Source organism: Vanellus vanellus, assembly GCF_965231255.1.
Source record: "Vanellus vanellus genome assembly, chromosome: 3".
Lineage (NCBI taxonomy): Eukaryota > Metazoa > Chordata > Aves > Charadriiformes > Charadriidae > Vanellus > Vanellus vanellus.
The window spans coordinates 50,603,770-50,619,486 of NC_138907.1; the positions used below are offsets into that span (position 1 = coordinate 50,603,770).

At 42.5% G+C, this 15,717-nt stretch overlaps 1 protein-coding gene across 1 annotated transcript in view; it reads left to right on the forward strand.

Annotated features, from left to right (window-relative positions):
* RPS6KA2 (ribosomal protein S6 kinase A2) overlaps positions 1-14,808 on the forward strand; it is a gene marked incomplete at its 5' end in the record, with an annotated part of 312,268 nt that extends 297,460 nt beyond the window's left edge. Inside the window, 7 exons of the mRNA XM_082480397.1 lie at positions 1,161-1,250; positions 2,750-2,908; positions 4,068-4,229; positions 8,680-8,756; positions 11,178-11,295; positions 12,421-12,558; positions 13,008-14,808. Of these exons, the coding sequence (XP_082336523.1) occupies positions 1,161-1,250; positions 2,750-2,908; positions 4,068-4,229; positions 8,680-8,756; positions 11,178-11,295; positions 12,421-12,558; positions 13,008-13,133 (870 nt within the window). The 3' untranslated portion in view covers positions 13,134-14,808. The remainder of the gene's footprint in view (positions 1-1,160; positions 1,251-2,749; positions 2,909-4,067; positions 4,230-8,679; positions 8,757-11,177; positions 11,296-12,420; positions 12,559-13,007) is intronic.
* Between the last annotated feature and the right edge of the window lie 909 nt (positions 14,809-15,717).

Genomic DNA, 15,717 nt, shown 5'->3' on the forward strand with positions numbered 1-15,717 from the left:
CTCCGGTCTGTGCCTAGTTCTTAGAGAGAACTAACCACATTTAAGATTGGAAGCCTTGAAATCCAAGCCAATAATGGAATTATAATTTTCTGAAAATGCCACCCATTCCTCTTTCATAAACCTGTTATTCAAAAGTACTGCTGCTGTTTTCTAGCAATAAGAAATTGTGCCAAAATACTGTATTCCTAATGAGTTTCTAGCAGAATGAGTCCTTCACCATTCCCAGTGCAGTTGCATTTGAGATTCCAAAATAGAGAGCTCTCCCTTGGATTATTTTATAGCTATTTTTGTTTCATATTTATCATTTAAATCTGTGAAGTGAGAAACATTAATCTGTGCTCTCAACTGGGCAAGTGATGGAAGCTCTTTGATTGACATCCCAAATACAGGTATTGATGAGAAGTCAGTGCCATCCTAACAGCAGGCTTTCCATGCAGTGATGCTCTCTAAGCAGCAGGTGTCATGTTTTTCTGAGACCTGCTGCTATAAAACTAAAAAGTTTTCATGTCTCACTATATTCTCTGGTCAGGCAAAAGATGCTGAATACAGAAAAGTGATATACAGAGCAGATTTCTTTCTAACTTAGGAATGGACAGTTTGGTTACATGGCCAAATGTCATCTCTGACCATTCTCTTGTTCATTACAAGAGCATGGCCCAAAGAGCCAGGCGATTACCAATAGCTTCAACTCAGATTTCCCTTGGCAGTAAATATCTATACATTTTCATTTCTGAAAAACCCACCCGATAAGTAATTTCTGTTAGTTTATCAGCAGATGTACAAGCATATGCTAATATTACAAACCTTTCCAATTTTTATGTCAAAGAGGTCATTTAAAAACCATTATTATTTTAAAACTCTTTAGGTTGTTTGATTTCTAAGTGATACTTCTTGTAACTGCCATTATTTACCAGCAAACAAAACTATAGGCATGAAAAAGAGGGCCTACGCCTTCAGAATCTAAACTAATTATTACTCCATCTGACTTTGGCATATCGTCAGCATGGTGCTCATTTGCACAGGGTTTGAGCTGTCCTCTCCTAGAATAATGATTAATAGAAGAACTTTAAATATTAATTTGTTTAAACTGTAGAAATTGCTTGGTTTGTGCTTAGTGCTGCTAGCCAGTATCTTATTACACTGTGCTTCATTTATTGCAGATAATTGATAAAAGCAAGAGAGACCCCTCTGAAGAAATTGAAATCCTCTTGCGATACGGACAGCATCCAAACATCATTACTCTTAAAGATGTGAGTAGTCTTTGAGCACTTTAGCATTAAATGCTTTTCACCTTATGGTCAGGCTCACCTACTAGTCCACGTCTGGAAAATTCTTCCGTTGAAGGTCAGAGCTAAAACCAGAACCATTGAAATCAAGGGAAAAAAAAAAAATGTGTCTTAACAAATTCCTGGACACCAGTTGGAAAGACTGGTCAGGTTATACATTCTCCAATTACTGTCTAACCAACTGTAGAAAAAACCAAAGGGGCACAGTGCTGGAGAACATCAAAATGTATTTGGTTTTGCAGCACTTTTCAGAAGTGAGATCTCCCTAGCTGGAGGTTTCGGAGGAAGTTGCTGAGCACACGCAGTGGTGCTGCTGGGCAGGGGACGCTCTTCCATGAGCAGCGGCCATTCCCATGCAGCCTGCAGTTATCTGCTTTGTTGGAAAGAGGAGAGCTGACAAAGTCACTAGGGTTTTCCCCGATAGTGTTTTAGTGCCGGGGAATATTTACCTTCTACTCAAGCAGCCTGAGAAGAGATGAAGATTTCTTCAACATTTCATATGAAGAATAGCCTTCGCTATGCTTATGTGCAGTAATGACCTTCAGTCAGAGATGTTTTACTTACGCTGCCTGCAGTCTCACCTAGGATCGCCCACACCGTGTCAGATTTAGAGTTTACAGAGCAAAATCCTGCCTGTGTCAGTGACCAGTACGTTATGGATCAGACCCTAGAGAGGTAGATAAAAAATTTCCAGTCGCGTGCCCTCAGAAAAGTCTCACCTAATTCCTAAATGTTAAAGAGTACCTTAAAATCGGCGCAAAAAAAAAAAAAAAAAAACGGTTTATATTCCTTTCCAAAACCATTTAGCCTTGATGACTATAACACCGCCTATTATTGCAGCCCAGATAAAAGATTATGACATGAAAATGGCTGTCTCCCAACTTGGACAAAAAATGTCTTTTACCCCTTGCAATTGACATTGAAGGTAAATACATCTTGTGGCTGATGTCAACAATGTATTCACCAGAATTGCAAATATAAACTATATAATATCATTGGAAGAAGGTCTTGGCCAACAGTATAATACAGTTCATTCAGCTGATCATGAGTCAAAGGGAAATATTGATATTTGAAATGGCAAATGTTACCCTGCAGAAGTGGGAAGAGAGAACACTACTGAGAAGGAGTCTTGGGTGAGAGCCAGTAGACATTTCAGGCTGTGTGAAGTGGTGCTGCTTTTAGCAGCTTGGTCTACTCTGCTGACATGATAGCAGATCAGGAAAGCTACGTTTCTGTGTGGACAAATTGGCAAGCTGCTACAGATATGAGAAAAAAAGTGACGATTAAGTCCTTTTATAAAGTTGGCTTTTCTGTTGTTAAGCGTAATAAGCACATTTCCCCCACATTAGCTGACGTTTTCTTCTTGCAACGTCTCACACAAGCAAGCCAAGACTGTGATTAAAGGACCGACCTTCACCAAGTTAATGGGTCCAAAACATATATTTATTTTATTACTCTTCCAGGTCTACGATGATGGGAAATATGTGTACCTGGTGATGGAGCTGATGCGGGGAGGCGAGCTCCTGGACCGCATTCTTCGGCAGAAGTGTTTCTCAGAGCGGGAGGCCAGCGCTGTGCTGTGCACCATCACCAGGACTGTGGACTACCTGCACTCTCAGGGTGTAAGCGTTGTTTTTGGCTATCTGCATCAACCTTCTTAAAATCTGACTTTTAGAAAATACAAATAGCGGTGATTTTGCTTCTCTGAAATCTAAATATGGGGGTTTTCCCCCCCCCCAAAAAAACCCTTTCTGTATTTATAATTACATTTGGTTTGTGAAATAGGCTTTTTAGCCATTTCCCAACTGAACTGCAGTATGTTGAAGTGGTATTTTCATCCCCAAATTACACTGACTTTCAAGCTCATGTACCTTGTTGAGATATTAGTTGTTTACTTTTTATGGCAGTCATAACTGCAGTACCTGATCTTTTAACAGAGTTTCAAATAGGGGAGAATGCTCAGCTTTCCAAACGAAGTTGCAGTTTGAGCAGCTGATGGGAAGGGTTCTTGACATGCTGTTAAAGAGCTGGCTTTTAAAATCTAAGCTCTCCGTATTCAGCAGTTTGAAAATCTCTCCTTTTCTGCTTTTCAGGGACAGGCAGTTTGGATGACTAGTCACGTATTTGCTGCTTTTTCTGTTTCATGGTTAAAACAAGTGCATTTTGTGCTTGGGCTTTTATGTTTTCACGATAGTTTTTCCATCGTGCTATAACAAATAAAGGCTGTTTTCCCACCACTGAAATGTGGCGTGTCTGGTAAAACACACAGCCACTTGAAGTTGCGTGCCTACAGAAAAGATTTTCGTGAATACATGTTGAAATGAGGAAAAAAAATCCCTCCCTTCAGGTATGAGCCACTCACATGGACAGTCGCAAAAAGACCCTTACACACTTTCCTCCCATGATGGGATTTCTTCTTCACCTTTCAGCTGACTATTTAGGGCCATCAGGTTCCAGGAGACTCTGACACCAAGATGTCTGTACAGCAACCCCCTCTGACCACCGGCAGGAAAGGTGCCCCCCCCCCCACCCCCTTAAAGCAGCAGCCGCTGTCTTAATACATCAGCAGAGGCTGTGGAACATGTTCTTTCGGATTTTAAAAGACTTTAAACTTTTTGTTTGTTTGTTTTCCCAAGGCTTTTAAGCAACTTTTCTCCAAAACTTAAATATTTTTGGCATGAGCTCTTGACCTACCTCAACCAGCAGACCAGAAATGGCAGCCAAGCCTGGATGCTCCCTGACCTCCTCCCCTCACTTGCTACTCATTGCTTTCTTGTTAAGGTGGTGCACCGAGATCTAAAGCCAAGTAATATCCTCTACATGGATGAGTCAGGAAACCCAGACTCCATCAGGATCTGCGACTTTGGGTTTGCCAAGCAACTGAGAGCGGAGAACGGGCTGCTCATGACTCCCTGCTACACTGCCAACTTTGTCGCCCCCGAGGTAGGATCGCATTTCAAAGCCATGAGTAATGTCCTAGGAAGCAGTCCTTCCTCTCTCTCTCCCTTTTCCTCACTGCCTTTACAAGAGGAGCAAGGCAGAAACCAGGCTACTGGCGCTTGCACAGCCTCTGTTACCATAACTTTCCTATTCCTGGTCTTGTCAGGGCAGTTGTTTTTCTCCTGACAGAAGCCGGTGTCTGGCTTGGACTGACATACACAATGCTTTGGCTCATTACTAGGATAAATAGCACTTTTTCTCTAGCTGCTTCTGCTCAGACTGCTTCTCCCCTAGTGCACTGCATCAGAATGGGATAAGGCTTAAGAGGGAAATCTTGATGTCAGGAATAAGAGTCGAAAGAAAAATCCATGGATGAAATCTTTACCGTGCTGAAGTCGGTGGGAGCTTTATTGTTGACTTCACTGAGCTAAAGAAATAGCTCTCCTCTTGGGCTTTCTTAGTAGCAATCCCCCCTGTTATGGGAGACGTAGGGAAGGGCGGCTTTCCCATTTTTACAGATGGGGAAATGAAGGGAGACCAAACAGTTTGCCCCAAGCGCAGGGAAAGGTGGCTCTGCGTTGCTGGCAAGTGCTGTTCCTCTCATGCAGCCCCACGGGAGTGGGTTTGGGTCCCGCAGCTGTTTGAATGGTTTGGGCTGTTTACTGTATTTGACCCTCAAGGTGTTCGTAGCTGTTTCCTTCTGATGAAGAAGCAAGAGGTTAATTTCCTGGGTAATCTTGGAATGATGCTTATCAGCAATTTTAGTATTTGAGATACACAGCTTCAAGTGTGTGTCTTCCTCTGCTTGTTCTGGTCCTTATGAGAAAAATACTAAACTACTGGCTTTCAATACTTCATCTGTCCTCTACTGTCAAATACCACTGTCTCAGTTGGTATCATTCAGCAATCTTTTCTTCTTCATAACTCTTCTCCATCCAATGTTCATCTGCTTGGTATGTAACTAGGAGGAGAAAAATGGGATGATCTTTCTGTGCAAGGTCCTTTCATGATACCAAAAGTTACAGGAATCACAGCCTTCCAGCACCCAAAGAAGAATTTGTTAAATTGAGACCATTGCTGGGGCAGCATAAATTGAAAGCAGATTTTTTTCAGAAAAAAAAAATCTCCCATTGCCAAGACAGATTGGTTTGTTATTTTATTGCTGTTTGGTTGGGTTTTCATTTTAGAAATTGAGCTGTTCATTTTTTTTTTTTTTGAATGAGCTGTTTAAAATTTATCAAAATACGTTTAAAAAGTTCTGTGGGACCACAGCAGTTCAATTTCTAAACCAAAAAATAATCACATTTGCAAGATTTAAAAGCACTCCGGTTTTCTCCAAGATACAAGGCGCTTAAAATAGGTGTAGCCATTTTTAATAATGGGCTATTTTGTACAGCATCCGTAATCACAAACATTGCCAGCCCAATGCAGTTTCAGATCGGACTTTTCTGATTTGAACTGAAAGCAGAAATCACGCTCCCAGACGTTTGCAGTGAGTGAGATGGGCCCTGCTAATGCAGGAAACGTTGGAGATTAATTGAAACATTACCAGAACTGTCAGAGAGCTTACATGAAGCCCTAAGTGCTTTTACATTTTACCTGTGATATAATGCCGCCCTCGACCTCTACGTTCCCTGCCCGAGCCCCGCTGCGATGTCCGCTATACGCCCGTGAAACTAAACGGGGCGGCAGAAGGTCAGCTGAGCTGGTGACACAAGGCGACAGTGGCCGAGGAACGAGGCCGCGTTTGCCCGCTTGGATGTCCCTTTATTTTGGAAGCATTTAAGTCGGGGTTTAGATGAGAACAGGAGCAGAGGTGAAGGCTGCCCGGGAGAAAGCCGCCCGCTGCCACCTAGTGCGTGCGGTGCGGCGTGCAGGCAGGGACGGGCAGGGACGGGCAGGGACGGGCATGGGGGTCGGGCGGGACGACCGCCTGCTCTGTCCCTGCTGGTGCGGCGGGGACCGTCTGGGTAGAGCAAAAATACTCTGTTCTGCAGTTTTTCCTCCAAAACCCGTGAAGAACTACTGTTCGGGCATTTGAAATGATGAGATTGTTTATTAGCTTTCATGCCCAAAGGCATCCCTGCTTGTGTCACAACTGAGAAATGCCCATGTTTGTAACATTGATAATCCAATAAATCAAAGCCTATAGAAATAAAAAGGGGTTTGGATAAACATCTGAGCCATTACCAGAACTGAATGAACCCAGGGGAAGTTTGTTCTTTAGCACTACAACGCCCTGCCATGTGTGAAACTAAGAACCAGCAGTTCATGCCTGTATGTCAGATCCCACCAAATTCTCGAGGTGGCCTCGTCCCCTTCATGGGTGGTAAATTCTTCAGCATCCATTAGAGTAGGACACCGCTGCATCTTTTGCAAAGCTTTTTCCCTCACTGATTTATTTCTAAGACAGACGCCTGTTCCTGTTTGATAATATCTGCCCCCTAGATCAAACACATCTTTTTGGCCAAGGTTTCTCACACTTGCTCCTGCCAGCTCAGTGTTCTCACTTTAACCACAGTTGCACAGACCTGCAGGAGACATTTTCAAGTAGCAGCGACACCAACTGATAACTCTCACTACATCCTGTTGCTATCAATAAAAAGTAAATCCCAGCGAAGCTTTCCCTAGACACTGGCGCAGAGTGAATGCCCCTGTTACCTAGCAGCATTCTTGCAAACTGATATGCACATGAAATGATATGATAAGATATAATATGATATGATATGATATGATATGATATGATATGATATGATATGATATGATATGATATGATATGATATGACATGATATCACACGGCGACATCATTTTGGGGTTGTGTAACCTCTTGCTTAATACCCTGCTCCACTAAACATCATCACTGCCCCATTTTTCTGTCATTTGCCTTGGACTTGATTGGCCTTGGTTACTGGAGGACGACAGCAATGGCACTGAAAATGTAACTGTTCCAAGAAGCAATAAGAATGGCCACACCAAAAGATAAATGTTGGGTATTCAGTCTCACAGGTGAAGCAAGAAGCAACTGGGTTTGTCAAATAGCAAAGATGTTCTTCTCATAAAAAATAACATTAATAAAGGGAGAATGAAGGAAGGAACTAAAGAAATAGAAACAAATAAAACAGCCAGAAAGCGTATACATGATGTGCAGGAGAGAGAGGCAGAAGTAGGATTTTACCAGCATTGTCAACAAGAGGAAATGCAGCTTTTTCTCCATTATTTTTTTTTCCAGGTAGCGAATGTTCACTCAGCAGCATACCTGGCAGATGGTTGCTTTACCACTCATCATTTCTAAAATCTGTCAAGGCAACATTTTCTGAAACTGTTTTTTCCTAGCACTGCTCGGTCTTTTCTGTGATAGACTTCAGATAGCTGAAATCACTCCTGGGTAATAAGGCTGCAGTCCAGGGAAAGACTTGCTGATTTTGTACATTCCTTTTTCCTGTGCTTTGCAAAAAATTGATGTACCTACTGATCCATCAGAAGGAGACAAAACTCCGCTCACGTGTCAGAATGGGATAAACAGAAGGGTAATTTGCTTTTGTGTGCAAGTGGAAGATCTGGAGTTTGTCCCTGAGCTTTTCTGAGACAAACAGAAACAAAGTTCTTCCCCTAATCTCGGCAATGCAGCTTCAGTTGGTGACTTCACTTTCACTTGGACCTGTAGTAACTCAAATAGGCATTTCTTCTGGTATGCATTGGCATAAATGAAATCAAGATTTTACCCTTACGGCTCTAACTCGCCATCCTGTACCAGCATTGAACCTACTGTCAGATCTCTGCTGAGTACCATGGGTCTTGTTTTGCCCATAGGCAAAAGGGATCAAGATTTAGCCTCTTATCTGTTAAGTCCAATCTAAATGTGGGCACTTTTCTTAGTACAGAAGTAAGATAAGAATAAGCTTTTTACCTTTCTTTGCAGTTGTCATGTTTCTTTACTAGTCCGACATTAGATATGCGTTAGTGTGCATCCATTTGTTGTATCAAATCCGAACTGAGCTCAGACATGCTTATCGCTGTCACTCAGCCCTACGCTTGTTGCATCCACAGTGTTCTTGGTAACCTTTATGTTAGGAGGATATGTTTCAAAGTATTAACTAACTTTTTTTAAGAAAGACTTTGAAACATTGAAATAAGCAGATGGGCTTGTTCAGCTTTGCTGTGTGTTAGATGTTCAGAGAGGCTCCCAGAGCCTCCGACAAACTGCACTCATCTCTGTCACTGTGGAGGTGACAGCTGGGCTGGGCTGGCACACTAACCAGCTCACTCCAGCCTGGGTTTCACCTTGCTTCACTCCACTGCTAAACATTTTGCACCCGAGGCAGCCAAATTTGAGGGCAAGCCCCTGGAAATGTCAGCAAATACAACCACTTATCAGTGCTTTTTGAAGACCAGAAGCTAAAAATTCAGGAATGCAGATTAACCTATTTTTGCCTCTCTCTTTCCTTCATATAGGTCCTTAAACGCCAAGGTTACGATGCAGCCTGTGACATCTGGAGCTTGGGGATCTTACTGTATACCATGTTGGCAGGGTGAGTGAAGAGGTTTTCCTAGAGCAGCAGTCTCTGGTGGGCTCAGTACTTCAGCACTGATTAAGCCAGAAAGGAGTCACAGATAGAGACAGCAAACGGTCTGGCCTCCTTTGAGAAATGTGCTCAGTTGTACGAGGCAAGAAGATAGATGCCAAGACCTAGAATTTGAATAAGTTTTTCCAGAATGCATAAATATCTTTGACACTTTATAAGTTGTTTAGGTTTTTAACAGCCTGTGCCCATAAGTGTGCACGGAGATCGAGACTCCTAAAAGGCTCAGGTGCCACTTCAGCGGTGTGAAAGTTTTACACTAGGAGAGGAGTGTAGGAGTATGGAGAGCCATATCACGTTCACCTTATCCATGAGAGGAGGTTCATTCATTTCTGTTAATACATGTATTCTCTTCAGCTTCATTCTTCTTCTACTGTTGTTGTTATCGAGGTATCTGAGCATATTTAAAGGCTAAAAACAAAAGAAACCCCAAACATAGTTTTCAGATGCTATTTGAAAAATATGCTGCAGAAAGGACAGAAAGTAAATGAACAGAGCAGCAAGTACAGCAACAGGCAGTAGGAATTTGGGGGCGGCGGTGTGTACTTGGCAGAAATACCCCTACCAGTATGTTGGCTAAAGTTAAATATTGACACGAGAAGACCCAGAGAAAGAGAAAGACTGAAATAAGCGGTGAAGGACAGGAATAAGATGTGCTTGGGTGAATGGGAAACACAGTGTGCAAACCCAATCTGGAGTTATCAGGCCCTTGAATTTCATTTTTCGAGGTATGGTGTGTGCACATTTATCACACCTAAGTGCAGCTTGAAACTTTTCAGTGACCTCTTGCAGCTCTTTAATCTGCTTCATGATCATTCAGCTGCGGCAAGAAGCTTGGATTCATTCCTAGATTTATACCGAAAACAAAAAGTTGGACCCTACCTTTCTGTTATTCATGTCTCTTGCCTCGTGGATTATTGTTATTGCCAGGAGTTTCTACCCCATCTATTTTGTTCCTGAGTACAAATGTGTTCACCATTAGCTGAAATATATTGCGACTTCCTAGGGCAGTCCCCCAGTCTGCTGGGATCTCCAAAAACCTGTTTCTAATGCCATAGATTCGCAGTGATACACAACCAGAATCAGTAAAATAAAATCACATTACCCTCAGTCACATTTGTTTAGCTGATTATATTCAAAATGCTTTTTTTAAATGTGAAAAAAAAAAATCCTAATATATTTGAATCTGAAATACAAATTGCACAATTTAGCAGATATTAAACTTGCTGAATGGTGCTATTAACTTGTATCTCACTTTTTTCTGCACTTACGAGAAAAAATAAGAGTAACGCAAACAGTTGAGAAGTGCTGACTTTCTAAGTGCCACCACTGCATTTAGGGATGGCCTTATTCTTCCTCACCAGAGGAGAGTTAGTAGGAACTGACTATTATTTGCAACCAGGATTATATTCTCCTCCCATCATCTCTGTGAGCAGAGAAGGCTCAGACAGCCAGGACTAGAGCACAAGCCTGGGAACCTGTTAATGCAGGTAGTGGCAGACTTTGGAGCTTTAGCCAGTCCTTAACTCTTAGTGCATCCCTCTTGACGGCTGTAGATTGCAATAATGTTATGAATCTCTTTGGGCTGAACTTCTGTGAAATCTGACATGTTTTTGAAAATGAGAAAATACAACATGAGGAATTGAATGTGCTATTAGAAAGCAGGTGGGATAGAAAGCTGTGGCCAAACCGACTGTTTAAACAATCTAAAAACCACTCTGGCAAGCTTTCAGAAGAGAAAAGACAGATGGAAGGAAAAGTACAAAAATCCCAAATACCCCCTTCTTCTAAACCTACACAGCTGTTCAAGATCACAGAGTAAAATTTGGCCTGGTAGATTTTGCTCAGCTGCAAAAATCTTATCACTTGTCACTTTATGAAGACAAAAAGTGTGCCCTCTGCATGTGACACCTTTGTAAAGTTGGCTGCACATTACTAGTAATTTCTGAGCAGCCTGATCAGGAAGTAACCTATTGCAGATCATTTGTTTTGCCAACAGATGTGCACATTACGCTTAACAAAGCATTGCAAAATAGATTATAAAGGGTTCTTTTTTCTTCTCCTTTTTTCTGTTGCAGATCCTAATTTTTCACTTTGTGTATTTTTAAAAAAGATATTTTAATTCCTAAAAAACGAGAACCGAACAAAAAATAATAATAATAAAAAACAGTTAAGGAATCGGTCTTTTCCTCTGCTGAACAACTTAATTTGAGGAACCACTGGACTGTGTAGTTTGAGTGAAAATGAAGCAGCCGTGTGTGGTCAATTCTGGAACCAAATTCCTGTTGTAAGCAGTGGCATTTAGCACTAGATCCTAGAAATCATATGCTTGCAAATTGCACTGTATTTTTTTTCTCTTTTTTTAAACAGGTTCACTCCTTTTGCAAATGGACCAGATGATACCCCAGAGGAGATTCTGGCCAGGATTGGCAGTGGCAAATATGCACTTACAGGAGGAAACTGGGATTCAGTATCTGATACTGCAAAGGTCAGTGAACGCTTTCTTGGATTTTTTTCTTGTTCTCTGAAATGGGCTTGCGGTCTGCAATTGTACCAAACTTACGAGGGAGATAGAAGGGTTATTTCTCAGTATTTCTCTTTGTGTTTCTACCATTCTACATGAAATAGCGTGTTAGGAATTTTTGCATTTTATTCCATTAAACTAAGGCATAATATAGCACTGTCAGTTGTGAATGCTCTTAATGTTAAAATAGCGCAGAACTCTTGGTGCAACTGAACTTTTAGAAGAAGTGTAGGGTAGTCAATGCCACAAATTCATGGTCTATGTTTGAACACATTGCTCCTCAAAGCTAACCAGAAGCAGGCAGTTTATAAACTAGCTTTTTTAACTCCTGTACAGTTCACGGTTTAGGCTGCCCATCTATCACAAAGTATAAAAAAACCCAAGAGATAAAATTCATCTGGTACTGAGACTTTTGGGCACAAAGCTGTGCACTAGTCTGTGAAACAGGTAGATGGGCAGGAAAGCTGGCAAGCTTCCAGTTGCCTGGCATGAATCAGGAACTTTGACAGGGTTTAGATATTGCTGCAGGAGACGTCAGTCGTAGCAATGGAAGAACATTGACATATCCCATCACAAAACTGCAAGCCATCCTAGTAACTTACTCATCTTGCTACCAACACTTACGAGCCTCACAATTTTTTATCAGATGTCCAATATTGAAATTAAAATGTTCAGACATAGTAGAACTGATGTCATTGAATTTTACCTGCTCGAATGTTAGCTTTCTCTTCTAAGCTTCTCTTGTAAGCAGACTTTGGAGTCAGTGAGGAGATGCCTCCAGATAGCATCCTCTCTAGGTGGAGTTTATCACCGCTACAAGGTCACCGATAATTAACACTCACTCAATAAGATGAATACCCTCCACATTATCTTTTGACTGGATTATCAGCTAAGAGTTGAACATTACACTTGTAAATTTTGAAGATCGGACTTTATGCTCAAAAAATATAAAGCGTATCTGAAGTACATCCCCCTCTCCATTGGACTTGCTGGTGATGACACTGCCACCAACTGGGAAGACCTTAGTAAAACCTGCATTACTATTAATTACTTTTTCCCTTGTTACTGTTTTCTTCCTTTTAAACCCAGGACATTGTGTCAAAGATGCTTCACGTAGACCCTCATCAGCGCCTCACGGCAGTCCAAGTCCTAAGACATCCATGGATAGTGAACAGGGAGTATCTGTCTCAAAATCAACTCAGCAGACAGGATGTTCACCTGGTGAAGGTACATCTTACACCCCCCACCCCCCACCCCCCCCCGCCTCTTCTTTCCTTGCAGAATGAGCTGTCATTTGTGTAAATATTCTGGAAAGTGATAGAGGGATTGTGAAGATTATTTGCCACAGAGGCCGAATATAATATGGCACCATATTAACAGGAAAGCTTTCAAAACCTGTCACTTGCTAAATATTTTTAACTTCCATCTGCATTGTAATGACCTGGTGGGACTCTGTGCACCTACTGCTACCCATCGCTTTCAGTCAGAGACACCCCAGCTGTCTGCCAGCCTAAACATTAGCATTTCATGGAAATATCCATGCACATCCATTTTTTCAGGGGACTGAATAGGGAAGAGCAGGGGGGGAAGCATCAAAGAACTGAATTTCAGCTAAGCATTTTCTCTTTCTGAGGAAAAAAAAAAAAACAACTCTTTTGTCTTTCTCTGTTTTGCAGGGTGCAATGGCAGCCACTTACTTTGCTTTAAACCGAGCACCTCAGGCACCGAGGCTGGAGCCTGTATTGTCCTCCAATCTGGCTCAGCGGCGGGGCATGAAAAGACTTACCTCTACCAGGTTGTAGCAGTACCCCCAAAAGGCCTCTTTGAAAACACAGTTTATTATTTGAGAGATTCATCTTTACTTGGCTAGCAGAACTATTTTGGACAACCTGCACATGGTATCGCCAGAACTAGCAGAAGCCCAGCATAAGGCAAAGTTCTCCTTTGCTCCGTCATTTCTTTTACATTCCAGCCAGGGTCCCAAATTTAACAACTTCACAAAGATGTGCCAATTTTGCCAGTAGCTGTGTTTCCTTACTGAGATAAAGCCAAATAAAGTAGATGTGCTCCATCCTTCCCACCCTAGGAAAATACTGGTTTTGAGTCCTTAAGATGGTCCATGGGAACACTGTTTTCATTTTGTTTCTCAAGAAAAGCACTTTTTGTTATGAAGAACGCAGTCAGGCTTGAATGTTTTCAGCTGTTCCAGCATGCGTCATGCTGAAGTGGCTCAGCTGGTCACCAGTACACATCTACTGATGTCCACTCACCGCAGGAAGAGTGAAGGCTGCAGAGACACATGAATAATACCTTACTTGAAATAAGTGCTATACAACATGAAGGACAGAGAGCTGTCGGTGGTAGAAGTACCTTCTGATTTCAAGAAATCTTTTGCACTTTGCCCCTGCCCTCTCCGGAATGAAGTCAGCTCTGCTTGAGAAGCGTGTGCCACCGGCCCTGACTTAATCAGGGGTCTCTGAGAGCAGCAAACCTCTGAGAAACTTGCTCCTCTGAGGAAATTATTTGGTCTTACAAGACTGTGGGAAAGCATTCACGTAAAACAGTGTGAGTCGGAGCCTGTGGATCAGGGGCGAAAAAGGTGTCTGGTCTTGGCCAGCAAGCAGGACGTCTGGGAGGACTAGGTGAGGGGGCTGGGGAACCGAGCAGAGGCAGGGAATGGTGCAGGTGACTTTGAGGACAGTAGGCAAAATGGCCCATGGCAGCATGGTGAGGTGTACTGCCAAAGGGAACTGGCGTGCACGTGCTTAGGGGGCAAACTGGGACTCCATTAAAAGCAAGGGACAGTCCCTCTTCAGTGGCTGGTACAGAAGAGGGTGGGTGGGCTGCTGAGGGGCCAAGTGGGTCGTTGCAGCCATCCTCCCACGCCGTCATGGAGTCTGCTCACAGAGACCTGGCCTGGCAGGCCAGAGTGCCACCCTGGTGCAAGCGAGACCGTTTCCAGTCATTGCTCCCTGCCCTTCCCTGGCTGCTCACCCGAATCCACCTCCGTCACCCAACGTTTCATGTCCCTGCCTGGCTGTTCTGCTCTAGCAGAGCTAAACTCTCTGTGCCGTGCGTGTGCGGAGAGTACCCGCTTCCGAAGAGTCCAGCTAACTCTGTTACAAGCTTTAATAATAATAAATTATGAGGAGAAACGGGAGGATGCTCTGCTTTTATATTTATATGAATATGTACATGTGTATTTATATACATGTAAAACAAAAGTTCTGTACCCTAATACCTGGTTTTTCCAGGTTCAGGGAAAGTAAACTTTCTTGAAACGATCTCAGCAAAATGGACCTTTTTTCTCATTCCCTGATTTCAAAGAAAATGAGCAAGCTTTGTGGTGCCAGATGTGAACTATTTTTTTATTCTTTCTCTTACCCATCTTGGCTTATTGGTGGTCACAAGCTGACCGGGATTCTTCTTTGTACTGCTTTTGTTAATTTTTGTTTTCCAAGTAAATTTTGTCACCTCAGATGCTTTGTGGGAAGAGCTAATGTGCTATGTTGGCTTTTTTTCTGTTGTGATGGGAAAAAAAAAATGTGAACATGGAGCTTCATATGCTAGAGATGGTAATTTTTCCTTGCTGGGTAGTATGTGCATCTCGGTGCTGAACTGGAATTACCAGATCATTGCCTCAGAGTGTCCAAGGGAACAAGGAGTTGCGTTTGCTATAGCAATATGCCTCCTAAAACTAGCTGTGTTCCAGTGTTGACTGAAATTTGTTTCTTCGCATTAGTCTATTTTAAAATTTAAATTTAGTCTTAATAATTTAAACCGATATTTAATGTTCAGGTTTATGTGCTGTGCACAGAGGTGTGCTGCAAAGCAGCTCTCCTTGAAGCCCGTCTCTTTTCTAGAATAAACAATGCTGTGAAACCTCACACAGTGGCTGAATTGGCTTCAACTGATGTGTGCAAACACGCGCAGGAGCGTGGTTATGGTTACATGCACAGCAGCCCTCATTCTGTCCTCCAGCTCAGTATCAGCTTTTTGCTGCCTTTACACTTTTCCTCTTGTTAGAAGTTAAGCCTCATATATTTCTGCGAGCAGCACGCTGCGAGGTGAGTCCACAGGCAGGAAAAATCCTGGCTGGTGTGGAAACGCTCGGACCAGGCCTTGTTTCCCTGGAAGTGACTTCTACCCTGGAAGAAGGCAAGGTGGGCACAAGGTGCTAAGGGCAACCTGGAGGGAGGGCTGGATTTTCTGGGGGTCCCAGCTGATTTGCACCGTTTCAACAAAATATATTTTTAACGGTCAGTGTAATTGTATTGTATATGGGCAGAAAGAGTGTTGTAAAAGTTACGTGCAATTTTTGTCTCCTCCTGAGATTTCCTGGTCATCTTTCATTGCTTCAGTTTGCTTTCTCTTCACTGCCATTGG